This window comes from Cucumis sativus, chromosome 3, assembly GCF_000004075.3.
Source record: "Cucumis sativus cultivar 9930 chromosome 3, Cucumber_9930_V3, whole genome shotgun sequence".
In the NCBI taxonomy this organism is placed as follows: Eukaryota; Viridiplantae; Streptophyta; class Magnoliopsida; order Cucurbitales; family Cucurbitaceae; genus Cucumis; species Cucumis sativus.
The window spans coordinates 12495495-12521639 of record NC_026657.2 but is presented as its reverse complement, the minus strand read 5'-3'; the positions used below and the strand labels follow the sequence as shown (position 1 = coordinate 12521639).

Here is a 26145-nt window from a genome sequence, read left to right as displayed (position 1 = left end):
TGTGTTTGTATGAATAAGGTATTATTGTTGTTGAAAGAATTAATGTCATCCAAACTGAGTTAGGTTTTGAAAGCACACAACCACTAACTCCGATTACATGATTAAGTTAAGGCAATCCATGGATTTTGATTCCTAATTCACTGCCTAATCTTTGGCACTCTCCAGATCACCTCGTCGCTCTCCATTCCTAAATTTATAGTTCCATGATTCAAACTCACCATTAATCATTATCCAAATAATTCCCTAAATTAATTACAATTCAATATTAGAGGAAGACGAAGAGGAAGGAGTTCCAGAGATTTCTTTATAAAATTTTAACTTTACTTTCTAATTATCTATCCTATTTAACTTTTTTAAACATATTTTTTTCTAACTCACCTCATTTTTAAGTTTATCTAGGGTAATACGCCTATCAAAAATAAAAATATTAAAATTGAATACTTGAAAGTCCATAAACTTAAATAGAATAACAATCATTAAATTTGATGGACATAGAAATATTAAAATTGAATATTTAAAAGTTCATAAACCTAAATAGAATAATTTGATGGACCTAAAATAATGTTAGTTAACCTAATTTTTTCTTAGTCTAATAACTAATAACTAATAGTGATAATGTTAATAATTAAGTTTAGTTCATTTGACAAAACAAGTTTATTGTTCACCTACAAACCTCTTATCAAAAGAAATAATATATAGTACTTACTGAATCTTTGCTACATATTATTACTATAAAGACATAGCAATAGTGGCAAAATATGTTTTGTTTTCGTTAAGTTAATTCTTGAGCTATAGCTAAGTAAACTAGGGGTTGATGATGGATAGAATAATGTGTTCGTAATTATAAAATTAAGAAAGAAGTAATTTAAGATTTACAATTCTAATTGTTAGGAGCAAACAACTCTATTTAAATCTCTATCATACTTAACCTATTTTTGTTTAAAAATTGATTTATGCGTGCATATGGTCTCCCTTGACACGATTTAAGCAAACCTAAGCTGACAACTAGCTAAAATCTAACAAAAAAAAAAAAGTATCATAATCATGAATGAAAGGAAATTAAGTAAAGCTCAACTAAACTACACATCTTTAAGTTTTATTGGGTTCAGAAAGCAATCATGTAAGACTCTAATTAGGATCCAAATTTATGAACAGCTTCTACAAATTTTTAATGTATGGGTGGGTACATACAAATGTCAGTTGAGCTAAACTCATATTAGCCAGCTTCTACAACTTCCACAAATTTTAAAAACCATAAATTACAAATTTCAATTCAATTCATTAAAGTTGAACATAATAACTAATTTAATTTTGATAAATTCACTTATTTCAATCTAAATATAATTACATCCGTTAACTTTAAAAAAATAATATTGTATTATTTCAATCTAAATATAATTACAACTGTTAAATTTTTTAAAAAATAAAATTATTTTATTGGTGAATATAAAATAATAATTGAAAAAAAATTAGTAAAGATTTAAGGATATTATTCATGAATATTGTGTTTTATGAGTCTGTTAACGAGGGTCCAAACTTCATGTTTCGTGTAAAATAGTTTTTTCTTCCTGGGAATTGCCCACCAAAATATCATTTTTCTTGATGGATCTTGCTCATGATCTTTTTTTGGTCTTTGTCTATTAAGAAACCCTAGACCATCAAGAAGATTTTAAACCCATCAAGAAATCTTAAACGAATATATTTATTTTTTTTCGATGATGGTCATTGCAAATCAAGAAAATTAATATCTTGATTCGACCTCGTCCATCAAGAAAACCTAACTAACTTGATGGACATTGCCCGTCAACAAATACATTATCCTCGATGTTTATTGTTCATCGAAATCAAAATTTGTGTGCGTCAAGAAAAATCAAATTTGTAGTAGTGAATTATGTTATAAATGTATATGTACATATGAATGTAAATATATAAAATATAGCAAAAAATATATATATAAACTAAATTAACTAGATTAAACTATTTACAAAATATAACACACAAACAAAACTTATATATAAATACATATGATATATACATATGTTCATATGTGTATATATATACACACACATGTATTTACATATATACATAGTGATTAATACTTGAGATTTGAAGTTTAAATATAATTCTTTTTATAATATTAAATTGATTGGTGCATATATTTTAGCCTATTTTGTATAAAGATTTCAAAATAACTTTTGAAAATTTATTGATATTTTGAACATAGAACTCTATTTTCTATCTTAAAGATTCGTTTGTGTTTGATGGATAGAAATACATTTTTGTCCACTTTTTTTTTCTAATTTTATTGGTAAAAATGTCTGACACAACACAAAATGTGAATAAACATTTTATTGAAAAACATTTTGAAAAGAATCTACCGATGTTTTTCTTTTTAAAAAATCGTTCATTTTTTTTATATTGGAAGGACAAAAATTTGAACTTTCCCTTCATAATTAACTAAAATACAAATTTGTGTTATAATTAATTCCTACTGAAAACAAATAATCAAAATATTAAAATTTGGATTGGGTAAATTTTCAACATACAAATTTATTGATAGTTTTTTTAATATAATATTAAAATAAATACAAATTTGCAATTGTCTCTAAACTTTTCAACATGTTGAAAATTAAAGTGGTATAAATTTTCATGCTAAGAGAAAGATTAAAGAAAAAACAAACAAATTTATTGATAGTTTTTTTTTTGTCCTAATGAGATTGTGTAAATTTTGTGGTTGGGAGATTAAGAGAAAATGAAAAGTAAATTTGACAAGAAACTTCGTAAGGTGAAAAAAAAAATTATAATTTTTCTTGTAACGAAAATATGCCAGAAAAGTTAATCAATTTTTACCTTGAAGGTCAATGGAAATTCCTATTAATCTTCAAATTTTAAAACCATATTAAATATTTGGACTTTTTTTTAGTAATTTCTAAAAAATGTATGAGATTAATAAAATGGATGTTTAATTAGTATAATAAATTGATTGGAATTTTCTTTCAATCATTTATCATAATGATTATTACACTGAAAATGGGTTTAGGAAAATTTAGAATTTTCCCATATTTAGAAATAGTATTAAATAAAATCCTACTTAGATCGGAAAATTTAAATCTGATTTGAATACTTATTGAAATATTTATATCATAAGAAGTTCCAGTGTCATTATACTATTATTTATTTTAAAAACCAAATTAATGACTAATAATATATCATATTTGATTGTGATAGGCCGTAATAAACTATGTCAATTAATAGTTGTAGTTGTTTACAATGGTATATCACAAACAAATAGATTAGGATTATATTTTGTTATATTTATAAATGTATTTTTTGTCTGATATTTGAAATCATTTCTTTTTTTTTTTTATCAATTTCAAAATCAAAAGTGTTCTCATTTTAGAGCATCTAAATTTGATATATAATCTAAGATGAATATGAGTAATTTCAAGAAAAAAATGGACAAATCACATCTAACATACGGTGATAATAATGACAATTACACAACTTTCAACATTAACAATTGAGAACCAACTTTAAAAAAAATTAAAATTGAATCTTGAAGCCTACCATAAATAAAAAAATTGGATGTACAAATAATTACAAATAAACTTATATAATCAGTACAATTTATTGAATCATGATATAAGTTTGAGTAGGGATATAAACAGGTTATTCTCAACCCAACCTATATCTTAAGGTTGATTGAGTTGACAATCAAACTAAGCCGAATTAATTTTTCAACCCAACTCATAGTTGGGTTGTCAAGTTGTTTATTATTATTTTCATTTCCAATTCAACAATCGTTTAACTTTGTATCTTCAAACGATTATTTACTTTTTATATGATCGGTTAACTTCCCACACGATCGTTTAACTTTCTACACAATCGTTTAACAAAGATCGTTTAACTTTCTACACAATCGTTTAACAAAAATTATCTTAACTTTACTTTTATTAAATAAATAATAAAAAATATATATTAATTTGAGTTGGGTTTGGTTGAACCAAAAGATCCAATCCAATCCAACTCGAAAAAAACTAAAATATTCAACCTAACCCAACTCACATTTTTAACTAACTCAACTCAATCCATATAATATTTGTATAGTCTGAATTGTCGAGTTCTTCGTATTGAACTTACACCTCAAATTGATTGTAAAATTGAGATAACCATGATTTAGTATTTTAAAAGTTATTTAAGAATATAATGGGAATGGTTTTGCAATTTGCGGTACTGCTTATTTTAGAGATAATCATGAATATGGAAAATTTTAGTATAATAAAAAGAAAAATAGCAAATCTGAAAATTAATAAGCTTCTTCTATCCGTTTATACCCTTTATATAGGATAATACTCATTATTATCACACACCCACACGATATATTTTATGATATTTTTAGGATCGACAAGATTTCTCTAATATCCCTTAAATCTATATCTATAATTCATAACAGATTTTCAAATTTGTAGTATTTAAATCATTCCTCATTCATTAGATTTCATAATATTTGGAATTAAATAGTATATTATATCTCTTAAAATTTTCAGTATTTTCGTATTATTTTAAAAACATTTATAGATAATGCATATTATGTATCGTTAATAAAAAAAAATGACTGAGAATTCTAACCCAGTGATTATGTTTCATAATATTTTGATTTCAAATACATCATATCCCTAAGATAATGGCATGCATACTTAAATTAAGTATTTTCATATTATTTATATTGCACGTTATTTTTAAAAAAATTATTAAATAGTACATATTACATATGGTTAATAATAATTTAAAAATAATGTTTTATCATCCCTGCAATTGTGCTAATTATTATTATACATTTATTTTGGTTGATTTTTATTTTAAAAATTAATTTATTTTGCCTATTATATCGAACAATTAATTTTTTCACGTTTTGTGTTTTAATTACATAAATATTTATATTTATTTTAATTAGATTTTTTTATTTTGTATGTCACTGTTTTTGTCGAGGCCTTCCTTTAGCGTAATACTCTGTTGGCTTTCTTTACGTTGTCCTTTAGCATTATCTGTGATGGGTTTACAACGGGTAAAGATTGATTACCATGTGGTTGATGTATGTGTTCCTTTATCAGCTTCGTTTCAAGGTTTAAAGACTCAAAAAACCTGATTACGAAGTTAATGGATATGAAGTCGTGTGAAAGTAAATGTCAGGTGAAGAAATATTCGAACAAGATGAAGATATTGGGTTTCAAATGGAACAAAAATTTCTTAGGTTTTCAAATGAAACGAATGAAGCTAAATCGACCGAAGTTCAAGAATGATTCGAACTTTTCTAGAGATTAAGTGGAGCTTCCTATCAATAACAATATGTATAATTTTACATTTTTGCGAAAAATTATTTTCATACGGTTTAATTGTATGTGAGATGTGTTATTTAATTATAGAGTATTTGAATTTGAGAGAACAATTGTATTTAGGACTCAAGTTTTTCAATTGAATAAGGGCATTTGAGGCATTGTTTCATCTAATTTTTTCTCTTCATATTTTTTATTTTACTATTCTAATGATTTAAAAATAATTTTACTATTTTTTAAAAATAAATCTCCTAAATTGTTATTCTTTCTTGTCAGCCTTTTATTTGAAGGCTATGTGTGAAATTGGTTCATTGGGTAAAAGTGAGAGAAAAAAAAGTAGTGTGAGATGAATTAACCTAATTTTAATTTTAGGGCATCAAATTATGAATGGAATCCGATTTCAATACATTTTAGTATCTACGACATAAATAGGTCAACTAATTTAATTAAATGTGCTTTACTATACCCAATTGGAAGGCAATTTAAATATTATAAACTTTACTTTTGTTTCTTTGTTTAATTAACTTCTATGTGCACACGATTACTTGTTTATTGCATATGTATATATGTATATTCTTTTCCCAATAAAATATTTAAAATGAGATGCCCTTTTTCTGGAGGGAGAATAATAATTTAGGATATTCTTTTACTCTAATTTTGTTAATGCTCAAGTAGTATTTATAGGACCCTATTGATCCTTAGTTTATTTGTGTTATGGTGTCCATCCAACTTTGCTTTGTTTATTGGTGTCTATAAATTATTTGAGAGAGTATGAAAGTTGTCATTATTCATTAACCTTACATTAATATTATTTGAGTTTTGAATTAATTCTCATCTCACACGTTTTAATTAAATATATATATATATATATATATATATATATATATATTTCTTTCTTTCTTTCTTTCTTTTTTATTTTTTAAGTTTTCCTATCAATTTTACTAAAATTGTTGTTAGAAAAGAATATATCAAAGTCTAATTTGGTGTAATCCTCTTATCAAAATGGAAGATCACTAACAACCTTTCAAATTTGTGTTAATTACATCCGAATCTTATTTTAATTTTAGTCTTTTAAAGAATATGGATCGTCTTTTTATTTTAAAAATAAATCTTTTAAATATTATATGAAATAATTACCCTTCATCTATTAGCTTAATTAGTTTTTAGGTTGAACTATCGTTCAAATTTAAAAAAATATACCAATTTGATTTTTAAGTTTTTGAAAGGTACCTTTTTAATCCATGTCGAAAAGAAAAAAGTTATATCTTTCTAGTTTTTTATTTTATTTGAACAATCCTACAAAATAAGAAGATCAAATATAGTTAGACCCAGATATATATTAGCTAAAATGAGCATGTAGCTTAGTAAAAATGGATATGCATTATCTCTCTTCAAGGTCTCCATTTTTGTTTGTGACGTTCAAATCTTACCAGAAGACAATATATTTCTATGTGTTATTAAATTAAAAGAAAAATTAGAAAGAAAAAGAAAAACTTGTGGCACAAAATCTTCAAATGGGTCGAATTAAGACACAAATCGAGACTTCTAAAGATAAGACTAATTACGTTTATTAACATTTTTCTTTTTAAAATTAAGTTGCACAAGGAAAGAAAAAAAAAAAGGGAAAAAAGGAAAAGAAAACTATGGTATATAAGTGTGAAAAGATAATAACAATCTAGCTTGGTATAAATCCTGGTCCAAATCTCCTACTTTTATAGTCATTGCACTAAAGAAACACTGTGTAAGGTGAGTGCTAGCCATATAATATTGAGGAGAGATATAAGACGAAATTGTTTTCTTCTTTTGCCAAAATTTATAAAGAGAAAAAATAAATCTCTAGTTTCAAAGTTGATATGATTCCAAGTACCATTTGAACTATATGTATTCTCATCAACTTTTTTACCATATGATAAAAAATTTGTTAAAATATTAGACAAAGTACTTTAGCATAAGCATTTGCAGTTAGATACAACTTTTAGAGTAAGCTAAGGGAAATGGTATTGAATTTGGTTTTGTTTTGGTTAGGAAACAAAATTAAAATGAGAGAGAATCCTTCAAATGTGAGAAATTCCATCCTCGAATTTCTTTTCAAGTATGAAAATGATACTCTCATTGACTCATTCGTCCATGAATAGGCATACACACACACTCATCTTTGGACCATTTAAAGCACGCCAATCACACAACAAACATTTTGAAAGAAAAGAAAGTGATTACTCTCCCACACCATTACAATAAAGCTTTTGGACTTAGTGCGTTTTTGCCAAAACACTTCCTAAACTCAACCATAATGGATAGGGTGGGGTGTTTTTTAGGGTTAGGGTTTGATAGGTATTTTATGTATAAGTGTTTTGCTCGAGTCAAATTATGTAGGCTAACCCAATCTTCTGCTTAGAAGAGCCAAAGGTTCTGCCCTAATCCAAAATTGTATTGATATCCGTTGATCTAAAAATAAAAAATAAATATTGTTTTTAATGTAGTTGTTGTCCCAACTAGAACTTATAAAAATTTGACTTTTCTTTTGATACAAAATGGTTTGACTTATTGATAAGATGTTTCGTCTACATTTATGAGGGGACGAAGATAGTTAGTTTCAAGACAGGTTATGTAATTAATGTTGAGCAATTGATCTCTCAATGTCACTAAAAACTAATTTATATAGCCAACAAAATTTTAGTTGATCAACTAATATCTGGTTATAAATGAATTTGTTTTAGTTTTAATGATCTCTAATTAATTAAACTAATAAATCTATAGCAATTTCTGATGATTAAGTAATGAATATTTCACTAAAGTGTGTTCAATTCTAAGAATGGGAGGTTAGATAACATCCAATAATTGTTGTACTAAAAGTAGTAATAAATATTTTATGTCAAAATATGTTAGTGCCGTATATATTATAAGTATGAAATATATTTTGAACAAAAAAAATTGTATTTAGTTATGAAATAAAATAATTGATTTTCTTTTTCAACTTTCAATTTGTTGAGGCAATTGTGAGAGCCGCCTACCTATTAAAATGACAAATTGATTTGTTTTCTTTTGTTATCTTTTATAATTTGATGCGTTTTGGAAATTGGAATTAAATTGTGGTGGTCAAATCCAAACTCTACTATCTATAGCTAAATGCCTCCCCCTTTTTAATAGCATATTCCTTCTAAAATGGCAACTATATGTTCTACACACGTATATATGTATTAAGTTCCCTATCTTTCCTAATTCCTATATATATTCATTTTCATCCAAAACACCCTTATCTACCTACTTCTACCATTATTTTTTTAAACCTTACATGGTGTCCTACATAATCTTAGATTAAGCCTTTCTAAATAAACAAAACAAAAAAAAATCCTAAAAGAAATTCATTTTTAAAATGAAAAAAAAAAAAACTCAACAAAGGAAAAAAAATCCAGTGGAAGTTTATATATATATATATACTATATCTTCAAGATGTGCCAACTTTTCAACATATTTATTTCAAATTTAAATAATAACAAATAATTTGGTGGTTGCTATTGTTTTTATTGTTAGATAACATGACTTCAAATATATGTATCAACATATTGATTTAAAGTAAGTATTACTACTGTACATCCACGAATATCAATAAAAATCTAATAATTAATATATAGAAAGTTGAATTAATTCTAAATGGATATATTCAATCCTTTTTTTCTTCTTCTTCTTCTGCAAATGAATTAAAGTGATATAGTGATTTAAAATAATTTGAAAAGAAAAAAGAAAGAATTGAAATCATTAAAGTCCCATTGGAGTTGTGTGTTTGGTGAAGGAATTTGGTTAAGTCGTTGACCAAACACACAAAATATAATATGATTGCACAACTTGGCATGTTGGTATGGTATTATTATATGCATACGTTGCCATTGCCACTCTCCCGCCTACACCACCTAAATCAAAACTTTCGGCATTTCACCATTCCACGTGTCCAGTATCTACTCGTTCTTTTACTTATTAATCTATTCCCTTCCGTCCACGGCTTATATTATATATTCATTAATGTAACTTATTTAAACCTAATCCCTTATAAATAAAAATTATATATATATATATATATATATATAAAATAACAAACACCCCTTAAATTATAATACCTTCTTATTTTAAAACCAAGTTTAGGCAACTAATCTACCTTCCCTTTTAATCAATTAGCCACGTGTAAATTAGTTAATTAACCTCGTGTACTTTGGGGATATTCTTTTATTTTACTTTACGTCCTTAACTTTAAAGAAAACTAATAAGAAACTTATATATATATCAAAATAAGAAACTTATCTCGTAAATATAATTTGAGATCTTTTCCTTCTTTTTTATGTTTTGCATTGACCCTTCCATGCTTGATTTTCACCTGAAAAGTTTATCAAAAGATCACATGGATTTGTATAACTTTAATGTGTGAAATGTTGTATACATAATATGAATAATAAATTAACTTTGAATCGTGGTATGAATAATTAGATTAAATGTCAAATTTTGTTTGTAGTGTTGTAGATTTTATTGGTAATTTTTCTTTTTCAAAATTGTGTAACTATATCAAGTACTTTAAAGTTACTTTTAATTTGAATTTGTTAAGTTTATATAACTTTAAACTCTCGGTAAGTTTGATATCAATGAACAAATTTGATTTCAAATGTTTGGCGGCACACAATAAAAGTTAAAACAACAAATACATGTTTACAGATAAAATATTTTTTAATATTTTTGATATACATTTAAATGTTTCTTACCTTATAATAACATTGTTGATTTAAAATAATAGATTATAATCTAAATTAAGCTACCAAATCAAAATTTTATTAACTGACAATTTCACCTATTTTCGTAATTTTTTCAAAAAAAAATTAAAAAACCACAGCTCAATATTTCCATCAGAATCAATGGTAAACTAATATATATAAGAAGAAGAAAAAAGACAACAAAGGTAATATAGAATGATGTGGTTATTGGTAATTAGAAAGAGATGGGTGGGTGATTTTATATTTAATAGCTTTGGCGTTGGGGTTGGGAGAGAAAGTTGAGACGACTTGTAAAGTTGAAACCAATCCAAAATGTAGAACCCCAAGTCATGGATCCGTAAGCTCAACGTCCCAACGTCATACCTCAACTTCCTCTTCTTAATTAACTTCTTTCTTCTCCTAAACCAGAAACCCACTTTATAAATACCCATTTTTTAATTTCTCATCTCCCAAACCACCCCCCTCCAAAATTCAGTTCCCATCCACCACCATGCCCGGCGTCTCTGTTCCCAGAAGTAGGCGGCCACAGTCGTCTTCACGACCCCTCATCGACGTCGTTTCATGGTACTGCGCCGTGGGGCTATTGGGCCTGATCTTGATTGGTTCCATCAGAGAAACATCCTCCTCCGGTGACGGCAGGTTGTTGAGAGGGAACTTGGTGACGTGGCGTCCCTGCGATGAGATATATGTGGTGGGAGAAGGAGAAACGCTTCATACGATTAGCGATAAGTGCGGTGACCCGTATATCGTGGAGCGGAACCCCCATATCCATGACCCGGATGACGTTTTCCCCGGTTTGGTTATTAAAATTATAGCCTCCTCCACCCACATAAACCTTCCAACTTCGGATTAATCCAATCCTTCTTCAATTTTATTTTATCCTTTTTTTTTTTTTTATTTAAACTCCTAAGGCCGGATAGATAGATGTGCATATGATGTCGAGGTTTGTGGATTTTTCTTTTTTAAGGATATAGAGGTAAAATATATAGCTCATCTTCTTCTCTATGTATAAATAAACATCATAATTGATACATATATATCTAAGTAAATTTGTATTTTCTCTTCTTTTTTTTTTTTTTTTTACGCTCTCAAATGTACAAATTTGATAAATACACAAATACCGATGGTAGATACTAAAAACAATTCAATTTCCTTTTAAGAAGAATTTGGTGCATGGGGGAACTTTATTGGACGATTCCTTGGAGTGCAACAAAACATTCATGAGAGTACTCAATTTTTTTTTTTTGTAAAAACTTGTTTCTGAAAGACAATAACTAAAAAAATATAATTAATTAATTTTTTTTTCGCCTTAAGCTTCATAAGAACCTTTATGACTGATTAATTCATATTTCTAATTTTATTCCTAGTTTCAAACAAATAAAAAACAATGACAGTTCCTAACAAAGATATATATAATTAAGTTGTTGTTGGCTAATAATTTTGTTTTTCAAATTTAACCCTATTTTATTTCTATGCCTTACTTGATTTGAATTTTTTTTTAAAAAAAATATAATGGCTGAGATCTTAATCAAACTTTTGAAAAAAAAATGTTTTCAAATTTTGACTTTAAATCCTTGATAGAATATAGATAAGAAATGAATAAATTTGGAGATGTTTATAAATTCAATTTCAAAAGCAAAAATTAAAAAAGAATGATGGTCAAAACGACCTAAATGATTGATTTTGTGTAACTCAAAGTTGCTTCAATTCAATTGATTAAGGGAATTGTGATGAACTAAAAATTCAAAAGATTTAAATGGCTATAATTTTCAGTTAAAAATAATTAAATATTATCACATGCAATGTTGTATAGCTGATTACGCAAAACATTCATTACATTTTCTTGAGTCTTAAGTTTGGACCCTACATCATCTGTTGAATTTTTACCATGAATAAATTCAATATATCATCAATTTCATTCAAATAATAGGGTTCATAAATGTATATAATTCATGAATAAAAATAAAAATCAATAGATTGATGGTTTGAACTTTTTATTAAAAAACAAAGTATGGGTAAGAAAGTAATAATAAATAAAAGAGAGGACCGAACATTTGGCGGTTGCAATACAAAGAAACGAAATCCGGAACAAACTTTAGTAAGCAAGAAACCGTTTTTGTATTCTAAACGTTATCATAAAACGCATTATTCAAATTTTGTTTTCTTCTACTTTTTCAATTATACCATTCTTTTTCTTTTTCAAACCTTTTTCAATTTATAAATTACCACACATATATTTTTATAGTTAATTTTTATAAATATAACAGTTCCACCAAATATGTCCATCTAATAAAATGAAAATAAACCTATTTATTTTTCAAAATATTTGAGGTTATTCTTTTTTAGTTTTTTTTTTTTCAAATTGTTATTTGGCTCAATCTTGTATATCAAATATCAAATATTTATTTTTTATAATTTTTTAAACTGCTATTTGGTTGTTCTAAATATAAAAGATCGTGAAAAAAATTATAGTCAAATATAAACTATCATTTTCTAAATATAAACAATGGTACCAAAAAATTATGGCAAAAAATCATTTATATTTGTCTACCCAAATATCATGTAAATATTTTACAATTTTGTTATATTTATAAAAATTAACCTTAAAAATATCATGTAAACGATCGCACAAGAGAAAGACGAAAGACGATGATGAGAAAAAACCTAATTTTCTTTTAAAAATAATTAGTTTCATAAGTTTTTTCAGGTTGTTACTTACACTGTAAATATTTTGACTCTTTGCTATATTTATAAAAATTAACCTAAACAAGTTGATTAAGAATTTGGTTAGAACAAATCTAAAATAGAAGTTAAACAAAAATAAGATTTATATTATAATTAATTTTCATCTTATTCGGTACTAAGCAAACTCAAATTTCAACACGAATTGAATGAGGACTTTAATAAGCAATTTTAAAATTCGTACTAAAAAAAAGTGAATTTAATGTCGTAGGTTTTTTATTTTTCTTTTTAGAAAGAAATTAAATATACTGATTGGAATTCAGAAAACAAAAAAGAAATATGATCGAGCTTGTTTGAAATTAATTTTTTAAAAAAATATTTATAGTTTAAAACAAAATTTAATAAAATGGCATATTTAGATAACCAATAGGTTACTTAGAAGAAATGAAGATTCCTTTTTTTGCATTTTGGAATTATAAATTTATAAATAGAAAATTTCAATATCGATTTTGTATAACATCATTATTTTATTTTTATTATTATTTTTGGAGAACACGTCACATCCAACTCAATATGTATTCTAATTTTGATTAGCAAAGTTAATAAATGAATTGTGATTCTAATTACTATCAAAAATAAAAAGAATGAATTTGGGATTCATAATTATTTCAACCATTTTGTGGAGCAATTAACCAAAACAGTGATTAGATGATGAGAGAGATCCAAGTTGGCACAAAAGAGCAATGTGATTGGACGATCATATGTATGATTCACACGTGTGTGATATGCTCTAAATTTATTTTCAACCAATTAGATTTGGACTATACATTAGCAATTAATTTGTATACCAAATCAGATTTTAACCATATTAATATGTGTACTCAAGGTGGGTCCCCACTTTTAGAGTCTAATTTCAAATTAGAAAATTAATTACATTTTTGTTATACCTAAATGAATATTTTTAGATCAAAATGCTCTGCGATTTGGTAAAACATTTATGTCAATTTTTGTCCTATATATCCCATTACCATCCTGACTAATTAAGATTAAGTGGCAAATTACAACCATTGTGGATTTAGTAATTTAACTACGATGGCCTACACACTTCCACTCAAAACATAATATGTCATCTAACGTTAATTATTTCTTTTGAAAGGAGAATCAAATATAAATCAATGCTTACATACAAATATGATTTTACAACGTAATTTAATTTATAGTTGGAAAAAATTACTGTGAATATAGCTAAAAAAATGAAACGTTCCAATAATTGACACATATATTCTTTCTTTTCATCTTTGTTTACTATATACTACGCTAAAAAAGTGTTGAATGTGCATCATGGATGTAAGTCGTGGTAGTAAGTTAGAAACAATTAATAAGATACCAAAAGTAACAAGACAAGCCTATGCCATACATTTGTAAAAGATGAATAGTAATGACCTATTTTTGAATAGTTCCAAAATTGTATGCATATGAAAAATAAGATAGTGAGACAATAAATTGTTAACCTTAACTACACTTAGAAAAGCAGAAGGGAATTAAATAGCATGAATTCTTTGACAAAGAAAAAATTACTTGTAATATGCATAGGGTTTGATCTTTGATGCCCCTAATCAAATCGTAATCGATAGACCTTATGTTATGCTAAGGTTTCTTGAATATTTTTCTATTTTAAATTACTTCATTCCGCCACAATCGCCCCCACACTTTGGCCATCAATTTGTCACAAATATGTTAATGGAGTGAGAAACAAGAAAGGGCCTATGCTTTTAATTTGATGGGAGGAGAGAATGAATCTTTATAAGAAGTCATGATGAGTGTTGTGTGTTGAACTTCTCAACATAACTCTAGATGTTGTGTTTATTTCCTATCGGACATTAACAAATCTTCCCTAATCCAACATTTGATCTCTCTCACGATGAAGTTATCGATGCACATGCACGAGTTGTTGACAAGCAATAAAGTATGTAGTAACCAGGTAGATTCACAGAGAACCAATTAATTTTTCTTACGATTCACTCATTTTTAAGTAACCGGAGGTTTAGTGAATTGATTTTAATTTTAATAAATTTAAATAAAGCAATAGCAAGCAAATACAAATAGAAAACTTATTAGATTAAAAATATCAATGAGATAAATACCTAATTAATGCAGGAATTGTTAAGGTTACTATTGATTTACTAAGCAACGATAGTTTTATCATGCACATTATTTCTTGCAACCATATGAACAAAACCTTAGCTAGACCCAACCACATTTAGAAAAGTTGGAGTGTAACGTCTTATTAATCAAATCCATCTTTTATGTTTAGATGAAAACTATCCTAAACATGTAAATCAAGTGGTATTAAGATCTAGAGCTAATGCTAAGTCGAACAATTTATTCGGAGTTGCCTAAATGATTGATGAAAGTCTCAATTGGATCCGTCAAAGAAAATACAAAAGAAGTTCTAGCGAGGGCCTAAAATTATGGGAAGAATTCATCTATCTCCACCAAGTGGTTAGGGATGGAACTTAAAGATATTTAACACTGTCGTGCAAAATTCGGACGTCTGTATGTTTGAAAAAGTTACGTAGTATTGTTGTACTATTTGTTTTGCACAAAATAACTTCATTTTGTCTTACATCACCATGACACTAACTCTAGTTTACTGATCTAAACCTCCAATCAAACTTGTTTTGTTCTGAATTTGGTGATATGGATTGGAATTAGGAGAACTGTGCTCTCAATACCTGTAAAAATCTAGAAATAGATACATAAAATGAAATAAGATAACATATTATAAGTACTGAAAGTCGTGGTTGTTCGTAAGATCTTACATCCTAACAAGTTAACATTAGGTTACGAAAGCAGTTGGAATGAGATTATGGTGAATCGATCTTACAAATGGGTTGAGAAACTAGTGGGCATTTGAGCCACCAATATTGAAATGGCTTGACACTAGATATTATCATTTTACTTTAAAAAAAGACTTAACTCTAGGAAAGGGCTTCCCACTTCTTCCACATATATTTCTATTTGTTGGAAAATTCCTCCCAACTTCTATCTTTGAAAAAAGTAGAGAGATATGACGTTAATTTACATGGGAAATTCATTAGATCACCTAGAAAAAATTCCCTATGGCCAAATTAGTTTGTTCCAGTTATTCACATCATCAAAAATTTGCTATCTAATTTTGTTTAATGTATGGATCTTTTTATAATTTTTACATTTCCATTTGATTATTTTATAGGTTTTAAGAGTTAAAGAATTAGACTCAATAATGTAAAAAATTACAAAATTGTCATTAAAGAGGGTGTGCATTTTTTTTATGTTGCTCCATCAGAAATCTGTAGCTTCAATGTTTAATTAGGTTATATCTTTTGATTTGATTTGATGGCCGTGTTTCTTCTTTTTTCATCCTCTATCCATCTACAACATTAGACTTATGGTTTAGTTTTCATCTATTTTCTTTAATCAAACCATAATAATATAAGTTTTCTATCTTTCCCACGATTATAATAAGATCTTTTGTTTTTTTTTTAATTTTCAGGATTTTAGAGAAATCGATTGTATTTTTGGAATTATTTAGATAATATGATTAAAAAAATTTTGTTTATGAATTTTACTTTTGATTTCTTGATTATTATGAATGAGATTTTTTTATTATTGGATTGACAACAACTGGTTGTTGATTGTGTAATTTTATGCTTATAATAGATGACATATAATTGTTATATTAATCTCTAAAAAGTAAGAGGTTATATAGGCTTATGATTTGTGCTCAACAACAACTAAAAGCATTATTGTATTGACATGTGGATGTATTAAACTTCTAATTAAAATAAGCTTTTCCTATTCGAATATTATTGTAGAGCAACTGTTAAAGCCAACTGCATTTAGTTAAATTGATTAGAATGTTTGTTATGTAATTATATTGACTTATTTATCATTTAAGACCATTGACATTAGAAGAAAAAAACTACAAAATAAGGAAGATAGTGCATCATGAGAAAAGTATCTTCCAATGGACTATACCAAGTGTGGAAGCAATCCATAACTCTTATGTCCTATAATGGCGATAGGAGTTAGTTAAGAAAATATATTTTTGTTGGAGAACTACTCCGACGCCGTTAAAATCGTCGAGAGTTAGTAAAAAACATATTTTTTCCTAGGAGAACTCTCAACACCATCACTCTTCACAAGCACACCGCTCCACCGCTCCTCCTTTTTCTCTGTCATCGCCGCTGACACTCCCTCCCTCTTCATCTCTGTCAAGGCCTCTTCCTATGTGGTATTGTTGACTTTTCGTTTTTTTTTTTTTCTTTTACATAAATTTTATCCTTCAAGTATGTGGTATTGTTTGTTAATGTGTGATAACATCAATCTAAATTAGCAAGTTATCAGATTTACTTTGAACTACGTTATTTTAGTGATGGGATGATCCGACTTTGCTTTTTGTTGGTTGTGGTCGTCTTTTGGATTTCGTTGGCAACATTGTAATTTTTCTGCAACTGAAAATACATTGTGGTTTTGTTTGCTAGTTTATCTTTTTTGTTTTGTTGTATTTGTTATTTATTTCATTTTTTCCCTCTCCTCGTGAGAGTTTACATCTTCCAAACATGGTAATAATCCTTTTTCATCACATCAATGCGAAGTTTTTCTTTTCTTCCATTCCCTTCCCTTAAAAGTTTTATTCTGTTACTGTTATATCCTTCCTATATTAACACAATTTGAAAGCTAAATATAAATCAAGCTAAACTGGTGAAACTTTTGATGTTTAATAATAATCGCATTCTGGTCGGTCATGAATTGTTATGCTTCAAATGCTCTTCCTGTTGTTGTATATAGTTCAATGGTTTGACATGGCTTTTCGGTGTCCTAACAAGTAGCCCAATTATTTATAAAAAGTAAAATCCACAAAAACATTCAATAATCGTTCAATATTACTGTGATACAATGAAAAAGTTGAAATAGCTAATTTTAGTGGATCAAAATGAAAGAGGAGTTTGGGAAAATGAAAGAAAGGGTGAGAAAATGTAAATTCAAACTAGAAATGGGATGTTAGCAGATATATACTTTAGTTTAATGTGTATTTTTTTATGCCTTGTGCTTATGGTAGGTTAGTGATAGGTTTCTATGATTAATAGACTTGAAAGATGTTTAGATTGTTTGCATTACCATATATATTTACAAACTCTAATTCAATATTATCATTTCAAGTCGTTCAAGAAAAGAAAAAAAATGAAAACTATGAAAATAGCGAAGAATGTTAAAAGTGTTAGGCAGCAGAGAAAATGTTGGAGAATGCAAAGGACTAGAATATTGCTAGAAATCAATTGATTTGTTCTTTGTTTTGATTTGGAGCTCTTTCATTGAGTAAATGGACATTGTACTATATATATATATATTAGTTTTGTGGATATTTCATGATAGAATATATCAATGATAGACTTCACATTTTATTTGATTTTGTTCTATTGGTATAAAAAAGTGTTGGATCACGGATTGAATATTGCAAATTATGCCCTTTTATATTCTTAAATAGTCATGACTCTTCAATCGATGTTAAAGTTTATTAATAAACCATAACGGTGAAAAACTTCAGTCGCGTTACCTCTTCATATTTAGTTATCTGTCTTTTGTGTTTCCATGGAGAAATTAGTATTATACATGTTGAATTATTGCAAATTAGTATTAATGTGAGCATTTTATTGAGAAAAAGTTTTGTTAATATACATGTTGAAGTCTATCATTGATAGAACCTATCAACGATAAACTTTCTATCAACGATAAACCTCACAGTAAGTTCTATAACCGATAGAAACTATCAGCTAAAAATTAAACTCAATTTTGACATTACTTTATATTACTACTTAATAAAGTCACTATCTTCATGTAGAATAATTTTTATCAACAACATAATGTCATATCATTGTAAAAATAGTGGAAGTGTGCAATTTCTACTGTTGTGATTAACATGACGACAATGACTACATTTTGAGCGACTTTTCTTTTCATCAATCATTTTTTGTTTTTTGTTTTTGTGGTTCTACTCAAGGCTTGCAAACTGGAGGTATTGTTACACTTGTAACATTGATTAACCATAATTATGAATTGCTAATATGGGTGATGGACTAGGATCTATCAGTGATAAACTAGGATTAATATCACTATATATGTTTGTATTAACTAAGTCTATCACTGATAGACTAATATCAATATGCTCGTATTAACTAGTCTATCACCAATAATATATCAATGATGTATTTGTATTCTTGAATGTTTTCAGAAAAAGAAAAAAAAACTCAATTTCTTTTAACCTAAAAGCCCAAAGTTGTTAGAAAAATTTATAATACACCCAATTTTGATGATGTCCAATACAAGTAAAATAAATACATTTTTTATATATAAAATACTAGTAAAATCAACTAATTGAATTGAACAAAATGAACCTATATATATAAAATCACACCGTAAAAATGGGATGAATTTGAAGGAAAAAAAAAAAGAGAGGAAAGAATCAAAGTGAGATGATGAACATAAATTGGATGAAAAAACCAAAAAACAAATCTCAGTTTTTTAAAGAAAATTTAATTACATACCAATAAAATTGATATCAAAATCCTAACATTGACCTAAGAAAGTAGAAGCAAACAAAAAATTGTTGAATGTCGAAAACTGTTGAACACAAGACGATTGGTAGGAGGAGAGAATCAAACATCGACCAGTTGAAGGCGGAGACAAAATCAGAAAAGGAAAAATGAGAAGGAATCGTGAAAAAAAGAGAATAATTGGTTAGGTTTGAGAGAATGAAGAAGATGATAGGAGAGAATGAGGAGAAGATCGTATAGATCAGAAGAAAACAATTGTGGTAGAGAATGGAGAAACCATCTTCAAAATGGAAGAAAATGATGAGATGTATTTTCCATCTAAAATAAGAGTATTTTAGGAATATATAAAAAATGAATAATAAATTTGCTATAGTTATGAATTATTGAAGAAGTTGCTATATTTATAATATTTTAGGCCAAATAGGTTACCTATGCAAAAAACATTGATTCAGCAAAATATACTTTTTCGAAACATAATAAAACTTTAAACAAGCTAGAGCTTTGTCCAGCTCAAGCCCAAGTCAAATCAGGCCGAATATTATTTGGGCTTATATCAACTTTGGGCTTTGAGCCATTAACTGATATGAATTCTTACAATAGACCTACAATATTATAAAGAAAGATTGTAGTTTCTAACCATTGCAACCTAAAATATATATGCCAAATTATAAAAAGCTTTAATATACCATTTTCTCACAAAAGAGAGAGTAGACCTCTACTTTACACAAAAATCAAGTTCAAACAACCATAAAACAGTTTTCTTATTAAATTAATTTCAATTTTGACTCTAGAAATTTATTATTCATTTTAATTTTAAGCATTTAATGTAAAGATACATATATATATATATATATCTTTTTAATAAAATCAGATTCCATTTATTTAATATAAAATAATACATATTTATTTAATGTAAATATTTGACTTTAACCAATAATATTAAAAATATAATGTGTTAATTTAGAAACAAAACTTTAAATATAAGAATAATAGTTATATTCATTCTATAATAACATATTATAGATTTGTAGTTACATATAATGAATGTGTAGTTACATATGATTTAGTGAAGATTTTAAACAATATACAAACAAAATTTTTACTAGAAAATAATATTGACATATAAAAGAAAATGAATTGAAAAAATACTAAAAAAAACAATGAGAAAAATATATAATAATAAAAATTGGATAAGTGAAACAAAATTGAAAGTGGAAAGATTGATGAGATATGTTTTAATTAAATTCAATTACGGTATATACCAAATTAGTTAGGATTATTATTAAATGGAATCAAATAAATAAAATAAAGAAGAAAATATTACATAATTAATAGCTCGTGGGTTTTAATATAGTAATAAATACATTTGAATTTACTCGTAGTAAGTAAATATAGTCAAATTGGTATAAATAATTTTGTAAAAATAATCGATAAGGTCACATTTGTCCGAAAAATTGGCTAAATCTTATAAAAAAAAAGATGAAATAATGAATGTAAATAAAAATAATTTTCGAAATAACTAATAATAATAAAGTAGTAAAACACATGTGAATTAGTTATTATATACGGCTTTATATAGTAAAGTCATGATTATACAAATTCAGTAGCATAAAACTATTAATAAAGTAAAATGAATATATATTAGAAGGTAGAGAAAGAAGTAATAGACAGAATATAAGAAGAAAGAAAAGAAAAAGAAAATTCCAAGCTGCAGTTAAAGAATAAAAAGAAAAGAAAAGAAAAAGTAAGTAAGAATGCATCTTAGTTAGCAATATTGGTGATATTTTTGAAAACAGCTTCTTTGAACTAATATTTGAATGGATCGTGAAAAAATAGCAATATAGTTGAGAAATAAGTATAGTGTTAAGATGCACCAAAGCATATTATATAAAAATTCTGAATAATGAAAAAGTGAGTTGAAGTAAAATATATTTATCCACGTGGATTTGATATTTACAATTACAGAGAAAGAAACTTTGAGGAATGGAGGGGGTGGAGAGAGCGAAACGAAAACCAAAGAAATCTTTGACCAAAGAGAAACGTGGCAACATCTGTGGAACCAGTGATTGATTGGAAACGAAAGATCTGAACCCTCCATTCATTAAACTCCATATAAAAAATAAAATAGGGTTTGAGGGTCCCCCCTCTTCTAAGGATAAAGTGGGGTTCCCTTCTGCTTCTGCCTGGCTGCTGCTATTGCTTCTCTAGGGTTTGTTTCCTTTCTCTCTTCCCTTTCTTACTTCTTTTTACTTTTTTGAAATCTCTTCTTTCTTCTTCTTAAACAAATTCAATTTTCTTAACCCCTTTCTTTTTGCCTTTTCATTTCTCAATTACTCCATCTAATCATCCACAGTGCTAACTCAGATCAGATTCACTTGGGTCGCCCCTGGTCAACCCATTATTCCCTCCTGCTTCTTCCAACGCTTCGCTCATTTCATCTCCCTAATTTCTCCATTTTCACGCCTTTTCTTTCTTCGCTCCCTCTGATTTGATCTCGATTTTTCTGGCTTTTGCTTCAATTCTTGATTTCGGTTTCTTCATGGACGCACTTAATCAAAACCATCCTCTTAATCAAAAGGAAGGAAGTTCTAATGGCGGTTACCAAAACCTGACCAATACCACCGTAGATTCTTCTAATCCTGCTAAGCCTCAACATATTTTGTCAGATCGCCACGTGACGCCCGCTCCGAAGAAAGAAAAGGATGGAATTATGGAGCACGGATTGGATATTATGCCTCCTTTGACTCTCTCTCAGGTACCGTCCACCACACTGGCAAAGCAAACAAAACGCCCTTCTAAGGACCGCCACACGAAAGTTGAGGGTCGCGGCCGGAGGATTCGGATGCCGGCGGCCTGTGCCGCCCGTATCTTTCAGCTGACTAGAGAGCTAGACCATAAATCCGACGGCGAGACTATCCGGTGGTTACTTGAGCACGCCGAGCCGGCAATTATCGAAGCGACGGGAACGGGCACCGTTCCAGCCATCGCAGTCTCCGTCGGCGGGACACTAAAAATCCCAACCACGTCTCCCGCGAGGCCGAATGGGGAAATTTCTGAAGCACCGAGAAAAAGAAGACGAAAAGGCACAAACTCGGAATCCAACGATTGCAACGATCAAGCTTCTGTTTCCTCGGGTCTTACGCCGATTGCTCCAATGGCTGCTTATGGTGCCGGCCTTGTTCCTTTCTGGGGAAGCGCTGGCGGCGTTACGGAGCCGTTTTTTATGGTTCCGGGAACATCAAACAACCATCAACCACAGCTGTGGGCGGTGCCGGCAAGACCCCTATCTAATTTGGTATCGTCGATGAATCCCGGTTTGCAATTTGGGGGTGTGGTGCCGGTTTTGACGAGAGCTGTTTCAAACGGTTCGAGTGGATTGGAAAGTGGATCATCGCCGGCGATGGTTTCGGCGAGTTTGATTCCGGGGACGGTGAGTGCTCCGGCAAGTACAAGTGGTAGCACTCAAATGTTGAGAGATTTCTCATTGGAAATTTACGAAAAGAAAGAGCTGGAATTCATGGGTAGGCGAAGCCCTGCAAAGTCTCAAACGCCATGTTCAAAACCTTGAAAATGACTTTCTTTACTCTCACTGTTTCTTCATCTCCTTCTTTGGTGTTAGAAGTGTTAGTTACAGGGGTTTTGAACAGGCAGTTTGGGGAAAATATTATTTTGCATGTAATAAATCTTGTTAGCTGTGTGTAAAAAGAGTAGGAAAGAACAAGTCCTTTCTGCCATTTTCTTGGGTTGCCCTCTCTCTTATTTTACTGCTTGCCTCTCTCTCTCTCTCTCTCTCTCTCTCTCACACACACACACACACACGCATGACAAAATTACAATTTATATCCAATTTTAGCGGTGAGGAGTAATAGTGAAAAACTTTTTAGATCCCTAAAATTGATGTTGAAGCCACTAAATTTGGGTAATAGAAAGAAAAGGAAATTTAGTAAGAAAGCTTTATTTTGAATTTGAAGTTGTGTAGATGGATATATTTTGTTTTGATAGTTGCATCAATAGAATGACACCAAAATAATAATAAAAAAAAAAAAAAAAAAAAGGAGGAATCGGGGTTAGGGGATAGCTTTTGTTTAGCGTGAAGAAGGTAAAATGGTCACGTGAGTCAGATGTTCCCACGTGCAGGGAGGGGTGGGGGTGGGTTACGAGAAGATTGGGATGCACGTGTAAGGTGGGGCCCGGGAAGGTAATAGCTTAGGCAAGGCGTGCCGCGTGGGTGGGGCCCACAAAGGCTTTTATTATTATTTAAAAGGAAAAAGAAAAGTCAAAAAATGGGATTTGTGTTTTGTAAGAGAAAGAGAGAAAGAGAGAAAAGAGAGAAAGGGAGTTAGGTCGGGTGGTGTGGGCCACAACATTGGGGGCTAGCTGTCATGTGACAGATAGACACGTGTTTTAATTTGGACCGACCGATGATCTACTCTTCCTATGTCCTAGTGGTGGTCCCCCCCCTTTATCCTAACAATTTTATATCTTAATTTTTAACCCATTGATTCATTCATTATGGTCCTTATCATATTATAAATATGTACACAACTATTTCAAAATATCAACAACCTTCCTCTCTTCTATCTTAACAATAACTTAATTCAACTTATCATAACCACAATAACAGATTCTAACTTTAAATTACAAATCCCACTTTCCATCTCTGTCCTCACCCACAATTTTTCACCAAAAAACACACCTTCTCTACCAGGATTCCATCCATTCTATATTTATATATTCTCTCTTTTAAACCAGGGTCAAAAAAATATATTTTCCCTTCTCACCCCTCAATCCTTAGTATGCAAAACCTACTCATGTATACGAAGATTGCATCCTTTGGAGTGGATCCCTACACCCTCTCCATCTTCCAAGTTAAATAAGCATCTCTAAATCTCCATCCACTCTCAAATATGTATTTAAAAAGATGACTAAGAGGATGAGAGAGAAAAAAATAGAGAAGCATTAAATCATTGATTAAAGTAAGGGAGGGTGAGGTGCTTCAGTGTAAATAAACCATGATTTAATATATATCACTTTTGGATGTATTTATCTTTTGAACCATTAATGATTTTAAGTTTAATGGTACTTTTTTAAACTTTTGTAACTACAATAATGAAACTTAAGAGTATTGATATATCGTCATTTGAAAGTTCGTAATATTTTTTATCTAGGGTATACAGCACAAGATTTTTTTTTATATAATTTTAGTCTTATAAATACAATTGCATTCCTCCGCCTCCTTATTTTGATCAAAAGTGCATATTTATACACGATAGCTTGCAACTCATATCAAGATTGATTGATTAAATTATTTTGCAACATTTTGAACTATGATAGTTCTCCCGTTTGCATTGTATGTTGTATGTATTTTTATGATAGGTGAGGTGTTTGAATGGAAGCATATGGTAGATTTTACAACACAATATAGTCTACTATAATTTCACCTCTCACTTCACTCCATTCCATAAATGAAGATACTATTCATTTCTAATTATAAGTGTAAAATGCAGGGTAATTCAAATGTTATGCCTTCTTTTAATTTAGGGGTTCAAATCCTCTTATCCGATTTGTGAAATTGCATAAACATGTTAAGAGACAAATTACTTCTAAGAGAGAAATATGAAGTGTATAAAGAACGAAAGGAAAATAACACACTATGAAAAAAGTTGATCACCTAATGAAGATGGAGAAAAGTACAAAGGAACATGCATAAGACTATGCTATGGAGAGGTGTTTGACTTAGGATGCTCTATTCAATGAAGTCAACTCATCATTCATTGATGAGATAGTAGGCTAGATGTCAAAACTTCCACACATAAGTTTAAGGTGTCATCGATCAAATCATATGACAAAACTAAGGACCCTAATGAGCGTCTAGACATAATCAATAACCAATATTGGACAATGGAGAGCTCCATGGAATGTAGGATATCATAAGGTGTTCAGCCTTCTTTTTATTTTGAGAGAACTAGCAAAATAAAAAAGTGATTTTAAAACCTCAAGAGGAAATCAATTGGTTTATTAGCATGAGCATTCCATCTACTTGTAATGTTATTAAAATAAGCAGAAGAAGTCAAGAAAATATAACACGCTTCAATACTAAAACTTGACAAGTAAATCAAATGTTACATTAACGAGGGAGCTTTAATAGAAGTTGTTAATAAACAAAGAGACGGAAGATCCTTGAAATTGTTTAGGGAAAAGGCCTATGTTGAGCTTATTACACCATTCCATGAGTATACATGTAGTGAGGAGCCCTTTCAATCAAAATGATTATAGTGATGCAACAAAAATGTTGCAAATCATCATAAGTTTGAAAAACAAAATTGAAAATGAAAGAGACAATGTATAAAAAATACTAGATGCTCTTACAAATAAAAATTTAAAATAGTAATATTTCATCTTATGGTAGATCATAATAATTAAAAACATTTGATAGAGAGTAGATCATTATATAATAGTCACGTGAAACAAAGATTAAAACTATTTTTTATATATATAAATATAACATACAATAAGAATAGAAATTGTTAGGATAATTTATAATGTTTAAATATGGGCTTGGTGAAAAAATTTATAGACAAAATGAAAAGAATATTAAAATAAAAAAAAAAAGAAAAGGGAAAAGTGAATGTTTGTTTCTTGACGTGGAAACAGCGACTAAGGAAATTGTGGAGGAGAGGGAATTTTGCGGTACGCATTGTTTTTGTACTTTCAGTTCTTCACGCCCCAACCCATCACACCAATACACAAAACAAACCAAACCAAACCCTTGATAGATAC

The 26145-nt window shown here is 28.8% G+C and overlaps 2 protein-coding genes across 2 annotated transcripts; both read left to right on the top strand.

Moving 5' to 3' along the window:
* The first annotated feature begins 10317 nt into the window (after positions 1–10317).
* On the top strand, positions 10318–11152 carry LOC101210054. Its single transcript, XM_004150253.3, has one exon. The coding sequence runs from the start codon at positions 10578–10580 to the stop codon at positions 10938–10940; it is 363 nt and encodes a 120-aa protein (XP_004150301.1). The 5' UTR covers positions 10318–10577; the 3' UTR covers positions 10941–11152.
* Positions 11153–21325: 10173 nt separating this feature from the next.
* Positions 21326–23123, top strand: LOC101211292 (transcription factor TCP19). The gene has a single exon (XM_004150258.3). The coding sequence runs from the start codon at positions 21905–21907 to the stop codon at positions 22931–22933; it is 1029 nt and encodes a 342-aa protein (XP_004150306.1). The 5' UTR covers positions 21326–21904; the 3' UTR covers positions 22934–23123.
* Positions 23124–26145: the final 3022 nt, after the last annotated feature.

Excerpts from the sequence above, each read along its gene's own strand:
- LOC101210054 (XM_004150253.3), top strand. The coding sequence starts at position 10,578 with ATGCCCGGCGTCTCTGTTCCCAGAAGTAGGCGGCCACAGTCGTCTTCA.
- LOC101211292 (XM_004150258.3), top strand. The coding sequence starts at position 21,905 with ATGGACGCACTTAATCAAAACCATCCTCTTAATCAAAAGGAAGGAAGT.